This window comes from Hippoglossus hippoglossus, chromosome 3 (genome assembly GCF_009819705.1).
Source record: "Hippoglossus hippoglossus isolate fHipHip1 chromosome 3, fHipHip1.pri, whole genome shotgun sequence".
NCBI lineage: Eukaryota > Metazoa > Chordata > Actinopteri > Pleuronectiformes > Pleuronectidae > Hippoglossus > Hippoglossus hippoglossus.
This window is the reverse complement of record NC_047153.1, coordinates 889,194-908,952: the sequence shown is the minus strand read 5'-3', so window position 1 is coordinate 908,952 and position 19,759 is coordinate 889,194. Positions and strand designations below refer to the sequence as shown.

The 19,759-nt window shown below is 44.1% G+C and overlaps 2 protein-coding genes across 5 annotated transcripts; one reads left to right on the top strand and one right to left on the bottom strand.

Moving 5' to 3' along the window:
* Window positions 1-129: 129 nt before the first annotated feature.
* Window positions 130-6,899, bottom strand: pex16 (peroxisomal biogenesis factor 16). Its single transcript, XM_034569333.1, has 11 exons — window positions 6,628-6,899; window positions 5,951-5,986; window positions 5,509-5,585; window positions 4,488-4,621; window positions 4,054-4,154; window positions 3,872-3,952; window positions 3,648-3,794; window positions 2,360-2,432; window positions 1,690-1,809; window positions 1,255-1,319; window positions 130-1,014 (listed from the first exon to the last, which is right to left on the bottom strand). Exons 1-11 carry the CDS (start codon window positions 6,758-6,760, stop codon window positions 956-958), a joined length of 1,026 nt encoding a protein of 341 aa, XP_034425224.1. The 5' UTR covers window positions 6,761-6,899; the 3' UTR covers window positions 130-955.
* Window positions 6,867-18,625, top strand: cars1 (cysteinyl-tRNA synthetase 1). 4 transcript variants are annotated; one of them, XM_034615513.1, is made up of 23 exons: window positions 6,901-7,037; window positions 9,073-9,300; window positions 10,199-10,290; window positions 10,585-10,673; window positions 10,755-10,851; window positions 11,173-11,271; window positions 11,514-11,657; window positions 12,103-12,243; window positions 12,444-12,532; window positions 12,621-12,742; window positions 13,278-13,390; window positions 13,730-13,858; window positions 13,956-14,085; window positions 14,283-14,386; window positions 14,909-15,006; window positions 15,544-15,733; window positions 15,857-15,925; window positions 16,067-16,148; window positions 16,284-16,364; window positions 16,555-16,622; window positions 17,282-17,341; window positions 17,666-17,749; window positions 17,868-18,625. In XM_034615513.1, exons 1-23 carry the CDS (start codon window positions 7,016-7,018, stop codon window positions 17,994-17,996), a joined length of 2,460 nt encoding a protein of 819 aa, XP_034471404.1. In that variant the 5' UTR covers window positions 6,901-7,015; the 3' UTR covers window positions 17,997-18,625. The 4 variants fall into 4 exon arrangements, with proteins under 4 accessions (XP_034471412.1, XP_034471404.1, XP_034471422.1 ...); XM_034615541.1 differs by having other exon boundaries at window positions 6,967-7,037; window positions 9,099-9,300; XM_034615521.1 differs by lacking the exon at window positions 9,073-9,300 and having other exon boundaries at window positions 6,867-7,037.
* Window positions 18,626-19,759: the final 1,134 nt, after the last annotated feature.

Below are 19,759 nucleotides of genomic sequence, written 5' to 3'. Positions count from 1 at the left end.
TCTTTGTTGTGTCATTTGTTTTCAAGCACAAGAAAACCTCGAATCACCACCTGCAGTTGGACTTTGTGCCTCTGACGTGTTTTGAGTTCAGTGACCTTTGATCGTGTTCACGAGACTGACGGACAATCTGGAAACTGAGTGTCAATCATGCAGAGACGTACAAATGGAAAGAGGATGTTTTTGTATTTAAAGGACAAATACAAAAAAATTTGAGCATGTGGAGAATTACCTCAATTTCAAGATTAAAGTGGAACAGTTAAGAAAATAAACGTTTGTACAAACGACCACTTGAACAAAATATCTTATTAGATTAAATATCCTCTGATTTAGTTCTACTTTATTCTTGAAATGCGAAAGGAAGAAAATCCTTCCTCCTCATACCGTTTTCTCACGTTTGGCCCTGACACTCTGCTGTAGCTTCTTTGCTGTAGCTTCTTTTCAGTAGCTCAGTTATTTGCGTGTGAATCTGCAGGAAAAACTTCCCGACACTGAATTCAAATCTTAGTCCTGCTGGTGAACTTCTCACTTGTTGCTGCTCAGTGTAAAGTTTTCTCTCAGCAAACGAATGACGGACAAATCACTGACAGAGCTTCAGGCAAGAATAGAGCTAATGAAACAAGACAATAAAAACTGCATCATCCGTGTCTTCATCGTACAGACGTGCGCAAATCAAGAACTCAATTATTAAGGTCTTAAAGAAAATATTGTCCTCTTTGTAGTGTTGGAAAGAAAATCAGATTCTTTGAAATGTGGTCAGGATGATCGTGTTTTATCTCTGACAGGAAACAGGAAGTGTCGTTAGAAGAAGGTGCAGCAGTGGAAGTCGCCTCCACAGCCTTTTCTCTGATTACTGGGGAGTTACAGCAGGAATCTGGGGCTGAACCTGTAGTGACGACCCCAAACGTCCTTTATCGCCGCTGCCCCAGAACAAATACAAAATAAATCCACTCCGGTTTTATCCCCAGTTGTAGAAGTAGATCTTCTGCCAGGTGGGAAGGTAATCCATCAGAGGGCCTGAGGAGAGAAGCAGCTTTTATTCCCGATTCTCACAACAACTGCTGAACAGATTTTATTGAAACTTGGTGGAAGGAAGTTTTATGGACCAGAGAAGTGGATCATCTCCCAGTTTGACCCGTTCCACTTCCTCCCACCAGGTTTTGTGGTAATTCCTGACAACAGCAGTGACAACATTATTTTAATTTAATTATGTTGACTGTTTTCTTTTGTCTCAGATGTTTAATGTTGAGAACTTACGTGCAATAAGCCCGATTCCCGGAACATGATCAGCGAGGAGTCGGAGCAGGAAGAGAATCTTTTCTCTGCAGGTGAAGAAACACAATCACGTCTATTAAACTGCAATTTAACAACAAATCTTTTAATCTGAAATCATCCGTGTGGAACTGAAACCATTCATCGACTAAACCTCGAACATTTAACACAAGCAAAAAAAAATTATGTTTTCAATCAAATCTTCAACATTGTCTGATTGAACCTTCTCAAATGTGAAGGTTTGCTGTTTTTGTTTTTATTATAAATATATAATTTATCTTGTATTTTTTATAATCCAATTAAAATATGAATTTGTCAATCAATCAATTTTATCATAATGAATAGAAAATATAAATCAGCTGAATAAGGATGATGAGTGTGTTGCTGGTGTCATGGTGATAACTCAGCACAGATACTCACTCAGAGAATTTGTCATAGAAAGGTGAACGCAGGAGGTAGTAGAGCAGGAGGAACGTTCTCCTCCTCATCTCCGCTCGCTCCCATCGATTCTCAAATCTGCTTTCGTTCAGGACGGCAAAGCTGGAGGGAAGAGGGAAGTGACTCGTTCAGTTGGCAGGTCAGGATGATGAGTGAGTTTCTCTGACTCAGGCCTCAGGACAATTCTTTGAGTCCTTCCTTACGATCTGTGTTTTATGACGTCTCCGCCTCTGGGCAACCGTACTTTAACGTCTGTTAAATGATTTACACACATTTTGTTCAGTTTCACGTCCGACACGTGATAGAAACTTCATCAACTCGCTCACTGTGTCTGGAGTTCAGTGCACGTCTGAGAGAAGCTGCAGATTATCTTACAACAGGAACAATCTACTCAACAGAACAATTAACGTAGAACATCTGCATGAAGAATAACAGACCCCAAACTCTTTCAAAAGAAAATCCTCCATTATCTATAGAGCTCGTCCTACACAGCCGACACCGGAGAGAGGCGTGGCTAACCTGGACCGGTTGACAGCGAATCACAGGGCTGACGTACAGAGACAAACAACCATTCACAGTATTTGCATGTTCTCTCCGTGTCTGCGTGGGAAGAACATGCATGATATATGATGATAATAATAAGTTTAGTCACCTGGAAAGTTCCAGGACACCGGATACGAGCCACGGTTTCCAGGACTGTTTTCCACAGAGTCCGAGGCAGAGCACTGTCGACGGGAAGGTCGGATTCAAGGAAACACTTCAAACCGGTCTCTACTCAGAACCTGACAGCAGAACCTCAAAGACATGGAATAAACTCTGCTGTCTTTACTTTTCACCTCAGATAAAAGACGAGTCACCTCAGACTTTGATTGAGTTTGAATTTGTCATGAGTTATTTTTCATTTAAGACTTTTCTGACAATATTAGAGAGACATTAAATATTTGTGTTTTGGGGATAAAAGTAATTTGTTGGTTTTGTTCATGAGTAAAAGAACAAAAACATTTAAATGAACATTTCACTCGTTCCTGAGTCGATTCCCTCACAGATTGTATATAAAAGAATTTAAAAGAATTACAAATTTCACAACTTTTATCTTTATATTGCACATATGTTGTAAATTGGATTTCTATTTTTATCTCATTTATTCTACATTTTGTATCTATTAGTTTATTACAATTTCCTTCTGTGCTGCTTTGTCAATTTGGAATTTCCAAATGAGAGATTCTCTCATCTCACTGCTCATGTGACACAGTCGTCATCATTCCATCTCTGCACACACACACTCTCTGCACACACACACTCTCACACACGCACACTCACACTCTCTCTCACACACACACACTCACACACGCACACTCACACGCACACACACACACGCACACTCACACACTCACTCTCACACACACACACACTCTCACACACACACTCTCACACACACACACTCACACACACACACACTCTCTCACACACACACACTCACACACGCACACACGCACACACACACACTCACTCTCACACACACACACTCTCACACACGCACACTCACACTCTCTCTCACACACACACACTCTCACACACACACACTCACACACGCACACTCACACACACACACACGCACACTCACACACTCACTCTCACACACTCACGCATTCACACTCACACTCTCACGCACTCTCACACGCACACTCTCACACTCACACACTCACGCACACACACACTCACACTCTCACACACACAGACACACTCTTCACCTCTGAGAAAAACAAGATCCTGTAAAAACCTCCAGAGACGTAATCAAAATATAAAATCTACTGTCGTTATAATAACGTTCAGCGTCTTTTCTCGTGTACCGCTGCCATTTCTCTTCCTGCATTTTGATGCAGACTAGGATGAATTTAAAGAATCCTAAAGTTTGCAGGAGTATTTTTTGTGAAGGATACGGTGGATGAGCGGCCGCCCGATGTACACCGTCTCAGCGATGCTCTCCTGGAGCCTGAGCTGTGTCGGTTTGTTGAGGAGCTTCTCCTTCAAGCTGCTGCTCTTCTTCTGACTCGGTGCTCCCCACAGCCGGGCCTGCAGGGACGGACCTGGGTGAAGGGGGGGGGGGGGGGCGTTAAATGACTGACAGCAACAACGACAACAAAAGACTTTAAAGTCGTCTCACCACTGCCCAGCGGCCTAATGACTCGTCCTGACCTCTGACCCACGAAGCAGGTTGCATCTTCCGGCTCGCCGTTATCATCGTCTGTGGAGGAGAGGAGGGAAACAAGAAACACACACATTATTGTTACACACTTAAACAAGTCGTGGCCTTAGGTCATAAATCGTAAATCTTATATAACTGACCTTCACTGCCAAGGTCGGCCCCTCTGTCCAGGGGGATTATGGGAGGTGAAGTCTGGATCCCGGATTTGTACCACAGAAGGAGAACGAAGCGAAAGATTGTCCTGGTGACGTCAGAGGGCAACATGAAGCATGAGATTCCTCACTTTACTCTTTTGTATTATTATTATTATTCAAAAATCTGAAGCAAATCGCATACGTGTGACACATTTAACCAATAAAAACATCAAAGCACATCAAGACACTGTGTTGTGTCAAAGGTTAACAAATACTTCATGTTTATGCTGCGTGGCCACGAGGACGTGTGAACATTAAACGTTACACCCACATGCGACTGTTGATTTGCTTTTTCACAACTATCTGACATTAACTAGTTTTGAAGCTGCTGCTATTTGACAATTTAAACTCTACTAAAGTTCACAAGTTCTGAACCATACTTAAAAATCTGAATGAGTCCGATCACCAGCCAGCGGCCGGCGTCCCCCCACAGCTTGCAGGCTCCCATCTCCAGGAAAACCTCCACATACTCCAGCACAGAGAGCCAGGTCAGGAGTCTCTGCTGAGACAGAGTCTGGACACAGAGACACACAAACGTCTTCACCGTCAGTCGACAGAAACACGACATTTTAACTGAAACTAACTGACTCCTGCAGACTTTCAGATTTAAGGTCACAACACGTGAAGGTCAGGGACGTTTTATCTGACGTCCTCGTCTCCTCCGCTGGATCGGCCCAGAGCTGCGTCCTTTCACCTCTGTAATTTGTCCTGTACACTAATGAGCAGCAACGCCAGCGTGTGGGGCGTCATGTCATAAGTTCACTGACGACTCAGCAGTGACGAGCCTGATCACGATCCCGTTGTTCACAGGCCGCTGTTTTAATGAAAATAATACTTTTATCAAAAGCTTGATTCTTGTTTTGTCCGATCTGTTCTTACTGTCTCTTTTATCTGCTGGTACCTGACACCTACCCTCAAAAATAAGAACCAGCTGCATCGGCCCCCAAATGACCTTCATCACCTGCACAAGGTCAAGATTTTGAGGAAGGCCTGAACACTCGTAGACGATTCAGACGGTAGTGAGGTTTAGTTGCTTCTGTCTGGCTGTAGATTCAATCTGCCAACATGCAGACTGAACAGATTTTAAAAGTCATTTATCGCTGCTGCTGCCATTGGCCATTCAATTGAATCATCGTGATGTATTTGTATTTGTTGATGTACTTATTACTTCATGTGGTTACTGCTGACTGCACAGCTTATTGCCTCATGATCACAAAGATCAACCCTTTCTGTTTATCGTCCCTGTGGACAAGCTGTGTGAAGCTCCAACACGTTTCTTCAGGGAAACTCTGAATTATGTCGCCATAACTGAGAAGCCTCGCTCACTCAAATGCAGCAGGCATTTGTTTTTCTGTGGATTCAAATGTGAGATGATGGTGAAGAAGATCAGGCGGCGCTCACCGCAGGGAGAGCACATCTCAGCCCTTTGCGCAGAATGCTGTCGTTGAACAGAACCAGGAGGTTGGAGGCAGAGTAAACTGAAACAGACACAAGGCCGTAGAGATGAGGTTCACTCCGTTCTACAAGAACACATCTAAATAAACATGATCAATCTGAGCGGCTGCTGAGTTACTAAGATCTGAGTCAACTGCCAAGGCTGAATGAACCTGATGGCAGAGGAAACACAAACCACCAGACACTGAGGAAATCAGGTCTTTTAATCCAGCGCCTCAAACTAACTTCAATTATCATTTGATTTGAACGTGATGAACATTTGTCTGGGAGGAAAAAGGGAATAAATGTTGCTCATGTGCAGAAACTAATCTCTACTCAGTTTATAACGATTCATTTTAAATGTAGAGACAGAAAACAGCTTGTGTACAGAACATTCAGCTTCACTTACCTAGTTCCGATATTTCATGGGAATCAGCAAATCGCCCTGAAAAACAAGAGTCGCCTCAAGTTATCACTCGTTTTACTTTAACATCTGAACTCTGTGAAATGACACCTATTAAATTAACTTCACTGTAACTGACAGACGTTCAGCACCTGCTCCAGTCAAGGTTGAATAAATGCTTTGAGTTTCTGAACTCAACACTGAACAGTGTGTTTACTCATGATCAGGATTGAATTTACTTCTTCTTCTCTTCACGTGAACACAACTGAATTTAGTGGAGTCTTATTGATCCAGATTATTATTGATGCACGTGAACAAGTCCTGACTCTTTGCTTTTCAAAACTTCTGCATTCATCTTCAGTTTAATTCATTCATATTTATTATATTCCTACCACTCAAGTATTACTTATTATGACTTATTGATGCTTATTGTGAGCACTGGTCTTCCCCCTGTGGGACCAGTGCTCCCCCCCCTGTGGGACCAGTGCCCCCCCTGTGGGACCAGTGCACCCCCCCCTGTGGGACCAGTGCACCCCCCCCCTGTGGGACCAGTGCTCCCCCCCTGTGGGACCAGTGCCCCCCCCCTGTGGGACCAGTGCAGGCTGATCTTGACCCTGTGGTGTGACTCGCCCTCGTGCAGGAGCTGTCGGACATGTTGTTCAGTTATGATGAAGAGGTGAGACCTGCTATCAGGTAGGACATGGTCCTCACGGTGCTCTCCAGCTGAGCCGTGGCGGCCGGGTTCCTCCTCACGTACTCGGTGTAACGCTCATAGACGCGGGTCAGTTTGTCCACGTGCTCTTTAAAGCGCGACATGTCCCCGGAAACGGTCCGATCCTCCCGTGACTCCGCTGCTGTCGAGGAATCTCAAGTTGCTCTTTCAAACGCAAAACACAAAACACAAACTTCCGGGCTACGCGGTCCGCCGGTCATCTGTGTCCCCCACGGCTGTGGTGCTCAGACGCGTTGGTTCCGGTTCCCGGTGTTAGCATGTAACACCCTCCTCCTCCTCCTCTTCTTCTTCTTCTTCCGGACACGTTATTGTTGCATCAGCATCAACCCTCAGCTGTCATGTCGGCCGCCGCAGACCCAGGTACAGAAACACTGTTTCATCGCGTTCACACGTAAAACTGACGCAGAGGCAGCGACAGATTTAACGTGTTTTTCACGAGCGGTCACACCGGGAGCTAACGTTAGCTTTGTTAGCCGCTAGGCTAACCCTGTCAGCCAGTCACAGACCGAAGCCCCTTTGAAAAAGCTGCTATTTAAACCGACCGGAAACTGACCGCGAGGAACCGACAGACACTCACAGGACAACAGACCAGATCCCGAATCTTCCCCTTGTGTTTCAGGAAACATGGTTTTATTAATGAATCCCACACGTTAACAGTTTTAATCGGCTGTGACCTTCTGGTCAGGGTGGACCTGTGTGATGAAGACAGTTGATGTCTCTCATTACAGATCAGCTGCTAATTCACTCTTCTTTAACACTCAGGTTTTATTTAGATCCACGAATTATGTGAAATCAGTGAAAATGTAAAAAAGAAGTCCTCCTGGATTTGCCCCCTGATCCAGATTGTGCAGCCGGATGTGATGAGTCCGTCACTGGGCTGCAGCACATCCACGTTGCAGGGGGAATCCGTCCAGAGGGTTTTATAATAACCAGAGTCTGTGGTGTGAATACAGCTTGTATCTGTCCACGCTTCACGCTGAGCTCCAGAAGCTGCAGTCGTGTCCAAGCGACACATTCTGTTCATTCAAGAGCATCAAGGCCAAGTCTTCAGTTTGTCCGTCTCCTCCGTCCTCCCGGCTTCACTTCACTACCATCAGTCTGTCTGTCTCCTCTGTCCTCCCGGCTTCACTTCACTACCATCAGTCTGTCTGTCTCCTCTGTCCTCCCGGCTTCACGTCACTACCATCAGTCTGTCTGTCTCCTCTGTCCTCCCGGCTTCACTTCACTACCATCAGTCTGTCTGTCTCCTCTGTCCTCCCGGCTTCACTTCACTACCATCAGTCTGTCCGTCTCCTCCGTCCTCCCGGCTTCACTTCACTACCATCAGTCTGTCTGTCTCCTCTGTCCTCCCGGCTTCACTTCACTACCATCAGTCTGTCTGTCTCCTCTGTCCTCCCGGCTTCACGTCACTACCATCAGTCTGTCTGTCTCCTCTGTCCTCCCGGCTTCACTTCACTACCATCAGTCTGTCTGTCTCCTCTGTCCTCCCGGCTTCACTTCACTACCATCAGTCTGTCCGTCTCCTCCGTCCTCCCGGCTTCACTTCACTACCATCAGTCTGTCTGTCTCCTCCGTCCTCCCGGCTTCACTTCACTACCATCAGTCTGTCTGTCTCCTCTGTCCTCCCGGCTTCACTTCACTACCATCAGTCTGTCCGTCTCCTCCGTCCTCCCGGCTTCACTTCACTACCATCAGTCTGTCTGTCTCCTCCGTCCTCCCGGCTTCACTTCACTACCTTCACTCTGAGTGACTCCTCTTTCAGGTTCAGTGTTGATGTCGTGCACAGAGGAAGTTAGTGAAAGACTCTGTTGAGCTTTGAGGATTTCACTGTGGTTGGAAAATTCAAGAGAATCGTTATTTGATCGGGACAAAAGGATGTTGGAGCTTTTTTCTGTTGCTTTATTTATTTGTTTGTACTCTGAATCCCGTTCAGGCTGATTTCCTCCTGCAGCATCACAATCAGACTCTGTTCATCCAGCTCCGAGGCCGGAGACAATGTGAAACCCGCTGGTCATGTGACTCACTTTTCAAAGCCTCGTTATTGTCCCTGTTGCTGTTGCTAGAAAAATCTCACTACTTCTCATTTGACTCCAGAGAGCAGGATGTTGCAGCAACAGCAGAAAACTCAGAATCGATTTCATGTTTCCTGTAATATTAAACAGAAATATTACACAGTGAACTGTGCATGTCTGTCTTTTTATGGACACCAGGAGTTGATGTCACATAATCTGTAGTTTTCAGTTTGATCTTTTTAACATCATTTGAGTTGACTTGCTGTTCTAAGTTTTTGTAATGATCGTGGTCTGTGGTGATCCAACTTGTCAGTGTTGTTGTCTCTGGCTGTTGTGGCCTCGTCTGTAATTCTCTGCGCACGTTTGCCCTCTTGTTTCTGCAGCCTTTGACTATGGCTTCTTGCTACAGATAAATGAGGAGGCCACGCTGGCCGTGTCCCTGAATGACTACCTAACCTCACGCAGCTACCTGGCTGGGTTCAGCGTCTCCCAGGCCGACCACAGGGCCTTTAAGCTCCTCCACAGGCCCCCAGACCCACAGCATGTCCACGCTCTGCGCTGGTACAGACACGTAGCCGCCCTGCAGCAGGACGGCCCCTCTGAGAGCAGCAGTGAGTAGACGGTTGAAGGCATGAACGGGGACAGCGTGTTCTTGGTCTCGCGGCGGTCCGAGCTCCCTGAGCCAGAAACCCTCGTCGATTAGTGTTGAATCGGCTCTAACCTGCAGCTCTGCAAACACTGGCATGTTACGGGCATTTGAATGAATTCAGTTTGAACTTTCCCTTTCCTTGTGAGTCACTGTGTCTGTGGACTGGAACCTGTAGCTCAGCGCTCAGTCTATCACTGTTCAAACAAAACAAACGGTGACAGCTGTGACCAAATAATCCAGACTTGTTGCCTTAAAGAGAAACTGAAGAATACCTGATGTTGAAGAAACACACAGACGTGAACCATTTTCAGGAAACTGGATATTGTTTCGAGTTCAGAAACAATATCTAATCATCAAGTGATATCCCCGTCGTGTGTGTGTCTGTCTGTGTGCGATGTGTGTGTCCCCTGGCTTTAAAGAATATCTCCCTTCACTGTAGAAGCTCTGACACCAACACTCACTTTTCTAGCGGCTTGATTAACCTCAAGCTCATTTCTCTCACTTTCAGCCGGACGCAGCTGTAACGACACAAACAAGCATCAGCATTAGAATCAGCTATTTTGCTCATAGAGTTTAAAACCACAACTTTCACTCAGTCTTTAAACTCAGAAGTCAGCATTGATTGAGATAAATATCAATGTGGACGTATTAAATTATTTTATCTTGATATAATATTGAACAGCCATAATCGCTGGAACTGCATCTGTTTGGATAAAGAGTTTCTAAATTCAGATATTTTCAGATTTGACATGTAGATGCTTTAATTTCTTGTATTTAACACAACAAACGGTGAATAAAAGTGATTTTTTAATAAATATTTTCTCCTTATAAAATGTCTTTGTGTCACTTTTCCTTTTCAGTGAAGGCAAAGCGGGTTCAGCCGCCCTGGTCTCCACCAGCAGGGACAGATGTTCCACAGCTTCTGCTCTACAACAGTCTGACCAGAGCGAAGGTACGTTAGAGGCACGTCTCAAATCCTTCTCGACGTTTGTGTGTCAGCCATCATCCTCATTTATCTCAGGAAACAGACGTTCTTATGAAAAAGATTTATTTTTGTTGGAAACCCTGAAAACTGTAAAACCATCACAGATGTTGAATTATAAACCTGATGTCATAATTTTCTTTTTATCACAGTTATTAGGTTTATTGTTTTTAGGAATATAGGTTCAACTGGAATGGTTCCACCTCCAGAAACACACAGGTAATAGATATGATTCCATTCAGATCTGTTGTCTTGATGTTTCAGGAGCCGTTTGTTCCTCAGAAAGGGAACCGAGTGACGTGGTACTGCTGTGGACCCACAGTCTATGACGCCTCACACATGGGACACGCCAGGTAAACTAATAATAAATGAATTCACTTAAAGTAAAGTCACAAGTTTGTCTGTTTTAACAAAAATGATTTCTCCTTCTTCAGATCCTACATATCATTCGATATTCTGCGAAGGATTCTCAGGGACTACTTCAAGTTTGACGTCTTCTACTGCATCAACATCACAGACATCGACGACAAAGTGGGTGTGGTTTATTAACTTTTCCTTCACTGGTTTGTACGTATTTATTCCTCTGAGGCAGCAAGTTCACAGGTGCTTGTGATATCTCAGCATGTTTGTGCTTTTTATAGTAAGAAAATCATAATTATTACATATTGGATTTTATGGTTTTTGTGTATTCTTGGGCCAATATATGCTTCCTTCAAAAGCACTAAAAAGGGATAAGTAAACATGAGCATCTGTGTCTTAAGTCCATGAATCGGGACGGATTTGTCATTATCTTTGTCTTTATTTATTTGTAATTATGTTTACCCGGGCTTCATACTTGTATTTTTTTGCCAGATCATTAAACGGGCCCGACAGAACTACCTCCTGGACCAATACAAGGAGAAGCAGCCGAAAGCTGTTCAGATACTTCAGGACGTCCTGAGTGCCAGAGACGTGAGTTCAGCTTTATACACAGAAATAATAAGCTACCTTAAAAGACGAGAGACAGAGAGAACGGAGCAGTTGCTGATGACTCATAGAATCTCACCTGAAGAACATATAACCCATGTTAACGCCTCCGCCCACTTTCTCCTCCAGTCTATTCTCTATGTGTTTATTCACATTAGAGCCAGTCGTCGGAAGCAATGATCTCATGTCCTGTCGTGTGTGACGTGTTTTTGTTTTTCTGTTCTCAGCCCTTCCAGGTTCTTTTGGCTGAGACCACAGACCCAGACAAGAAGCAGATGCTGGAGAGGCTGGACGCCGCCGTCACCGCCGCCCTGAAGCCCCTGCAGGCAGCGATGGAGAGCGGCAACGAGGCGGTGCAGCCTCTGGCCCAGGTAACACTGAGCAGTCTTCATTTCATTTCGTCTTAAACCAAAATTACATTGCATTTTAAATGATATTTTCAGTGTCGAATTATTGACATTTAAATGATCATTTATATTTCCTGTCATTTTACAACAAGGCATTAAAAATAAAGAATATGATTTATAAACGTTTGTGAGATCACAACTGTCCGAGTCCGTTGCTGTGGACGTTCTCCGGAGCTTCTCCTACAAGCTCCCGAGTAACAACAGGAGATTCTCCGGAGGATTTGACATGTGGATGATGTTTCTAACATGTAATGGATGCAAAACTGAAAAAAACTAAAAGAATATAAATATCTCAGGATGAAAAAGAGAAGCCATAAAGGAAGCAGACACTCCTGCGTTCTTCCTAAGTAAAAGGTAAACGCTGGAGAAAGTCCAGTTGTGTCTGAAAACGTCTTTCTTTCTTCCGAAGGCACTGCTGGAGAGTTCCAAAGACCTGCTGTCTGATTGGTTGGACAAACAGTTTGGAAGTCAAGTCACGGAGAACTCGATCTTCTCCATTCTCCCTAAATACTGGGAGGGAGAATACCACAAAGACATGGAAGCTCTGAACGTAAGTGGAAGGCAAGGGAACGGTTTTGTAAAGTCCTGCTCAGACAGAGAGGAGGGAGGTGCGGGAATTAACCAGGAGCATGAAAAGAAACACGAGTCACGAGTCGTGGACGTATTTGTCAAATGTGAAGGTTTTAAAAAAAGACAGTTTAAAAATCTCTCGTGTGGTCACTGATCATCATCTGTCTGTGCGACCTCCAGGTTCTTCCCCCTGATGTCCTCACCCGGGTCAGCGAGTACGTGCCGGAGATCGTGGAGTTTGTGAAGAAGGTCGTCTCAAACGGTTACGGGTGAGGAACAGAGTGATGTCGCTGTTTGAACAAATACTCCGTCACAGCAGCTTCGTTTTGAATAAATTTGGCTTTGTGATGTTTTCAGGTACGAATCGAACGGTTCCGTGTACTTCGACACCTCCAAGTTTGATGCCAGTCAGCAGCACTCGTACGCCAAACTGGTGCCGGAGGCCGTCGGAGACCAGACAGCTCTGCAAGAGGGAGAAGGTACATCCACACGTTTCATTTGATCGATTTTAAAGGGAATTCTGGCATTTTTCCAACTGAGCCCTACAATGTTAAATATGTGTGTGTAGATGTAAAGTTTAGAATCGGTCCAGTCGTCTCCACCAGCGGCTGCGAGACGGCAGCAGTGGCCATGATGTTGTCTATTGGGTAAAACTATGACAGTCCAGGAAATGTCCATTTACACACAGACATTTACAACCGGTGGAGACAAGTGGACAAATAATAGAATTCACCTTTAATTCTTCAAACTCTAATGTGTAGAATTTTTTGAATTAAAGACACTTTGAAATTATTTATTGACTTTAGTTAAAAACAGAGAGATGACCGTATCTCCAGTGTAAATCTGTGTTTTTTCTTTTACTTCATTCATCTCCCGTGGTGTTGTCTTGGATATTGTTCAAATATTACAATAATGCTATAGATACATTTTTTGACTCTTTGTCTTATCTTTGTGTCGCTGAGGTCAGAGTCATGTTGGTCACTTCTGATTTCCTCCTCCTGTCCGACCCTGCAGGTGACCTGAGCATCTCCGCTGACAGGCTGAGTGAGAAAAAGTCCCAAAACGACTTCGCCTTGTGGAAAGCCTCCAAACCAGGAGAGCCGTCCTGGGACTCTCCCTGGGGGAAGGTGAGAGTTCAGAGCCGGTCACAGGATGACGTTCTGAAGAACAGTAACAACATCAGGAAGCTCATTTAACTCATCTAAGAGGAAGGGTTCCGGTTAGTTCGAGTCTCCAGAGTTTGTCTCTGACATATGAACAACACAGTCTCTGGTTCACAACGACACAGAAGTCTCCGGAGCGTTTGGGTGACGGAGCAGCAGGCAGTAACAAATACATTCCACTGCACAGGTCACATGGTTTTGTTTGTGTTTGGTTGACAGCACATCGACACTGTCATCAGCGCTTATCACGAAAAGCTTTTTCGATTTATCAAAGTAATGTTGTTCTTTTGGATGTTGCCATAGGGACGACCTGGCTGGCACATCGAGTGTTCAGCCATGGCTGGGTCTGTCCTGGGAGAGTCCATGGACATCCACGGTGGAGGATTTGATCTGCGATTCCCTCATCACGACAACGAGCTGGCTCAGTCTGAGGTGTGTGTGTCTGTGTGTGTCTGTGTGTCCCTTTTTAAAGCCATTTCCTGCAAAGTAAAATACAGACACTGATGTTTGTAGGTTACTTTCCTCTCAGGCTTACTTTGATAACGACTGCTGGGTGCGATACTTCCTGCACACCGGACACCTGACGATCGCAGGCTGCAAGATGTCCAAGTCTCTGAAGAACTTCATCACCATTAAGGACGCGTTGGCAAAGAACACAGGTGATTCACCGGTGTACGGTCACAGTTAAAATATGAAGAAGTACACTTCACTATCAGCTGAACACAGTCACGCTCCTCTGAAGCTCCAGCAGAGATAACATCTTGTTTCTATTGTTTAGAGTCTGTAGAGAGAAGAAGCTCGATAACAAGCAGATGTTATGTTGCTGTCAGATAAATGTCTGCTCCTCCTCCTGCAGCGCGACAGCTCCGCCTGGCGTTCTTGATGCATTCCTGGAAAGATACGCTGGACTACTCCTCCAACACGATGGAGTCGGCCGTCCAGTACGAGAAGTTTATGAATGTAGGTGGATTCAAGCTCCTGTTCGGGTCTGGTGCTAACATCCATTTGTTTTTCTCTCTTTATGTTTGAGAGCAGGACTTGATTTCACGCTCAGATCTTGTAATGAATTTCACAAAAAAAACCTGCGCTTGCACTCAAATCGCTCCAGCTTGTGCTCAAGCTGTGTTTCCACTCAGGTTTCCAGCTCTAGCTCATCTCCTCCTCTACTTGTCATCACTACACCTTTCAGTCTATTGGTTGGGGAGTTCTCACAGACTTATTGCACAAACAAATCCAAGAGAAAAAAATGAAAAATCACTGAGGAGAAGAGCTGAAGCGCAGGAAATCTGTCCAAGCATTAAAATATCTGAGTGCAAGCTCACAGTTAGAGCACAAGCAGGGGCTCTTGAATAAAGAGAGGGGAAAACCCCATATATCCTTGTGATCATATCACCAGAGACAGATGGAACATCAGTTCAGCTGCAGTCTTAATCCTGAGATGTGTCTGTTTTGATCTTCTTCTTTATCCTCTTCTTCAAACAGGAGTTCTTCCTCAATGTGAAAGACTTACTGCGCGCTCCGACCGACATCACAGGTCGCTTTGAGAAGTGGGAGGCAGCAGAGATGGAGCTCAACAACAGGTGAGCGATCGAGGATGTGGAACATATTAATCAAGCTAACAGTGCATTTCCTTTGGGCGCCTGTTGGTGGCGTCATATCCCCTCTGTGCATGTGTCAGTGTTGTGTTTGCCAGAAGAGTCAAAAGTGACTTTTTATCCAGTTTGAAGTCACATTTTATTGATGCACTTTTTAGATCTTGGTGGTTTTTAACTCTGTATTTGAAGCAGATGAAGGATTTTAGTCGTCGGATTTTAAATCATCAGAGAAACAAGCGGAGCAAACGTTAGCGGCAGCTCGACTCTCAGCCAATCAGAGACGAGTCAGAGAAACACTGAGTTTTAACAGGAAGTTGCTTCAGTCACTGTTTTACTGGAGAGAGTCAGCGGCTCTGAAGGAGTCTTCACCAGGAGAATCTAAAAGTAACTGCCTTCAAAAACACAGACACTGAAGCAGATGAACCTTTGAAGGAACTTGTGGAGATTCATCTGCACACACCTCATTTAATCCAGTTACAAACCAGTGTGAGACTCAAAGCGATGGTTACTTGTGTCGTCCAGTTTCTACGACAGGAAGTCGGCCGTGCACGAGGCTCTGTGTGACAACATGGACACTCGCACGGCCATGGAGGAGATGAGGGTGCTGGTCAACCAGAGCAACAGCTACATCGCCAGCAGGAAGAGCGCCAAGCTGAGGCCCAACCGCCTGCTGGTGGAGAGCATCGCAGTGTATCTCACCAACATGCTGAAGGTGAGCGCCTCCATCTCCTTCTGCACGATAACTACACGAGGTCCGTTTGAGACCCACCGTTTCCTGAAGCTTCTCGTCGTCTCAAGTGTTCTCGTTTGCATTCATGGTTGTTTTGTCCTTTAGATATTTGGCACAATTGAAGGATCCGATCCCGTTGGTTTCCCTGTGGGGGGGCAAGGTCAAAGTATTGACGTGAGTAAAGTGACACTTTGCTGTTTTTACTTTTCATTGTCGCAGGAAATGTGTCGGCATGTGACGTTTGACGATTTCCTGCAGGATGAGTTTAGGTTTTTGTATCTTTGAATCTGAAGTGCTGCTGCTGCTGTTTTCCAGCTGGAGAGCACGGTGATGCCGTATCTCTCGGTGCTGTCGGATTTCAGAGAGCGCGTCAGAAAAATCGCCAGAGAGCAGAAAGGTTAGAACGTGAACTTTAACTTTCTTTTCCTTTTTATATCTCCTGATATTTTAGTATGACATTAAAGAAGATGGGATCATTTTACTTGCAGTGTTTGCTTCTCTGATCAAAGCTCTTTTATGAAATGCGTTCCAGTGACCGAGCTGCTGCAGCTCTGCGACACAGTGCGTGACGACACGTTACCGGAGCTCGGCGTGCGACTGGAGGATCATGAAGGTAACGGTGCTTTTAAATCTTCAATATTCTAAAACTAAAACAAGCGTTTATGTATTTTTAGAAGGAAATAGTTTTCTCTTTGTTCAGTTTCATATTTTTTAACCAGGTTGAATTTAAAAATGTAGAAGCGATAGAGTCACACAGTTAGAGCAGCGTCTGTGACTCGACAGTAACTGAAAGTGTATCACAGGTTTGCCTACTGTGGTGAAACTGGTGGACAAGGAGACATTACTGAAGGAGAGGGAGGAGAAGAAGAAGGTAAGAGACGAGTGGAGACACATTATTCAGACCTGCACTCATCTCCAGATAATCTCTTGATCGAGTCGGTTTCTCCAGTCTCACTGAGTCCATGTGAGAAACCAGCAGGAGGTTATCTGGAGGATTCACGGTTTCTACACCTCTGACCTCTGACCTCCTGGAAACTTGGAACAGTTCCTCTAATTTGATACAAGGTCACGTTCAAACTGCATCAACATGCCTGGAATCAGGTTTTTCCAAAACTGAAACACGCAACTCAAAGGTTTACAGACAGAGGCGGTGACCTCTGATAACCTGTTAGGTGCTTTCTTCCAGCAAGTGAGAGGAGGAAGGAAAGGTGACACTAATCCATCAGAAGGTCCCTCATCATATCAGGTGGATCCAGTCACAAGGGAGTTCCGTCAAAACAACACAATGAACAATCTGTGCTGATCTTCACGGAACAGAAGCACAACAAAGAAAGCGAAAGCATCCGTTGATAAGAGATCTCTCTCTGACACTCACACGACTTGACGAACCGCTCTTAGATAAATCTGGTATCAAATGAGATGAACTGTGTCCAGATGCACAGGAAAGATCTAGATCAACAAGGAGCAACCTCCGAGGTGCAGCACGGAACGGTTTGATCTTTGAACTGAGGTTTTCTTCTTCCTTCACAGATGGAAGAAGAGAAGAAGAGGAAGAAGGAGGAAGCTGCCAGAAAGAAACAGGAACAAGAGGTCAGGTGGCTCCATGTCCAGACGTGTGGGCTTCGTCCACACTGAAACATTTTCCTGTTAAAATCCAGACAAGCCTCTGTATCAGAGAACCTCATTTTAACATCATCAACCTCATGTGATGAATCCAATCAGGAAGCAAATGTGTGTTTCTGCGTCTTCGTTTCTGTTTTCACTACTCCAGAGTTTTCAAAGTAAAATGGAGCTTGGAAACTCTGGAGCAGTGAGGACTCCAGGCGTAACCATAGCGATGTCCCGTCTGTTGTTCTGTTGATGTCGGAATCAAGTGAATCACTCGTCACTAACTCGCCGCTTTTACTGTTTCAGATGGCGAAACTCGCCAAGATGAAAATCCCTCCATGTGACATGTTTCGTAAAGAAACTGACAAATATTCCAAGTTTGATGAAACGGTAAATCACTCGTTCACACCTGTTATTACAATTTGGTTCAGATATCGACTTTAGAAACTTCTCCCGTTAATTCTCAGATGACTGGATGAGCTGAGTTGTTTGTCGTTGATGTGAACAGGGTTTCCCCACGCATGACGCAGAAGGGAAGGAGCTGAGCAAAGGTCAAGCTAAGAAGCTGCGTAAACTCTACGAGGCGCAGGAGAAGTTACACAACGAGTTCCTGCAGATGAACCAAAATGGAAACTGATTGTTTCAGTAAATGTTCTCCAAACCATCCGCTAGTGTTTGACCTCATGAATTATGTTTTTGTTCAAATCTGTCTTTAGGGAATTTCTTCACAGTCTCACCAGTTTGGACTCAAACATGACGTGATTAGGTTTCAGAGGTCAAAGGTCACAGTGAACTCATGAGTCTGGAAAATGAGCGTGTGTAGACTGAGACTGCTCTGATTGGAGGAGACATGCAACTGCAGGACGGTGACTTTGGTTTCTGACGAATAAAACAGGTTTTATCTCATTTGTATGAATTCTGTGATTGTTTAAAAGATGTTGAGGTTTGTTTGATTCGATCTTTACTAAAACCTGAACTGATGCTGAGGGAACTTTCCAGGTCCAGACCCGAGTGTTAAACAAATATCAGGATTTAACTAACGTCCTCTAGAAACATGACAAAACAACCTTTCAACCCACTGAAATGTTAACTGATCCGTCTCGGTGAGAATCGTCTGTTCACCGCTCGGCTCTTTTTGTCTGTTCACACTTTTCCTCAGAATCATCAGGTATTTGTAGACGTGATTTTAATTCAGTTGCAGATCTGCAGAGCAACGTGTGACGATGACTGTACGAACAGTTTTCAATAAAAATACATGAAACATCAGGGGGGGAAGTGAGTTTTTCTGGAGAAACGTAAAATAAAAAGCTGTTTTACTGGTTTTGTGAACTTTTGTGTGGAATTAATGATGATTTCAAACTGAAGTTGAAGAACTCCAGATGTAAAGAAGTTTAAAATCTTTAGCATCAGTCATTCACCAGCTGTTCTCCAGAGGAAATTTAAAACTTACTGTTTTTTACAAAGATTCTGACTTTCACTCTGTTTCACATATTTGGATTTGTTCTTATTTAAGAACAACTTTACTATTGTGTTTTCTAGGATTTACATTTCCGTATTATTTAGTCATTTAAAACATTTTCGGTCAGTTTTCAGAATTAAAGATAAAGATCGTACATGACAGTGACTTCAATTTATAGAAGCCTGTTATTAAAATCATTATGATGATCACTCTAGAAGGCAGTAAGAACAATATATAGTTTATATGTATATAATACACTCTAATATAACTTCTAAGGATTGTTGATGATAATAATTTATAATATTTGCTTTAAATGTAAAATGTGAATTTGTTTGGAAAATATATTGATGACGACTAAATGATGTGAATGAGAATGATCACATGAAATTAAAACTGATGTCCCTGCATCGTGTTATTAGAGTACGTAACTATCTTTGTACATTGTTATTATAACAATGTATTATATATATTACATTTAGATTTTATGGTCGTATCCAACCACCCCCTTTAAAGGAGACATTACTGAAGGAGAGAGACGAGTCACATTATTCAGACCTGCCCTCGTCTCCAGATAATCTCGTGATCTAATCGGTTTCTCGGAAACTCAAAGGTTTACAGACAGAGGCGGTGACCTTTGATAACCTGTTAGGTGCTTTCTTCCAGCAAGTGAGAGGAGGAAGGAAAGGTGACACTAATCCATCGGAAGGTCCCTCATCATATCAGGTGGATCCAGTTCCGTCTAAAACAACACAATGAACAATCTGTGCTGATCTTCACGGAACAGAAGCACAACAAAGAAAGCGAAAGCATCCGTTGATAAGAGATCTCTCTCTGACACTCACACGACTTGACGAACCGCTCTTAGATAAATCTGGTGATTATGTAATATTTCCACAGTTCAAGCACTTTTAAATAAAGACTCAAGACACAGAACATTTGTC

What these genes read in the sequence shown, in the direction of transcription:
- cars1 (XM_034615513.1), top strand. Translation starts at nt 7,016, where the DNA reads ATGTCGGCCGCCGCAGACCCAG. An exon ending in CGGCCCCTCTGAGAGCAGCA is followed by an intron (nt 9,301 to 10,198) that starts GTGAGTAGACGG and finishes TTTCCTTTTCAG; the next exon opens with TGAAGGCAAAGCGGGTTCAG. An exon ending in AGCTCTGCAAGAGGGAGAAG is followed by an intron (nt 12,743 to 13,277) that starts GTACATCCACAC and finishes CCGACCCTGCAG; the next exon opens with GTGACCTGAGCATCTCCGCT.
- pex16 (XM_034569333.1), bottom strand. Translation starts at nt 6,760, where the DNA reads ATGTCGCGCTTTAAAGAGCACGTGGACAAACTGACCCGCGTCTATGAG. An exon ending in CCATGAAATATCGGAACTAG is followed by an intron (nt 5,586 to 5,950) that starts GTAAGTGAAGCT and finishes TGTCTGTTTCAG; the next exon opens with TTTACTCTGCCTCCAACCTC. An exon ending in TTCTATGACAAATTCTCTGA is followed by an intron (nt 1,320 to 1,689) that starts GTGAGTATCTGT and finishes CTTCACCTGCAG; the next exon opens with AGAAAAGATTCTCTTCCTGC.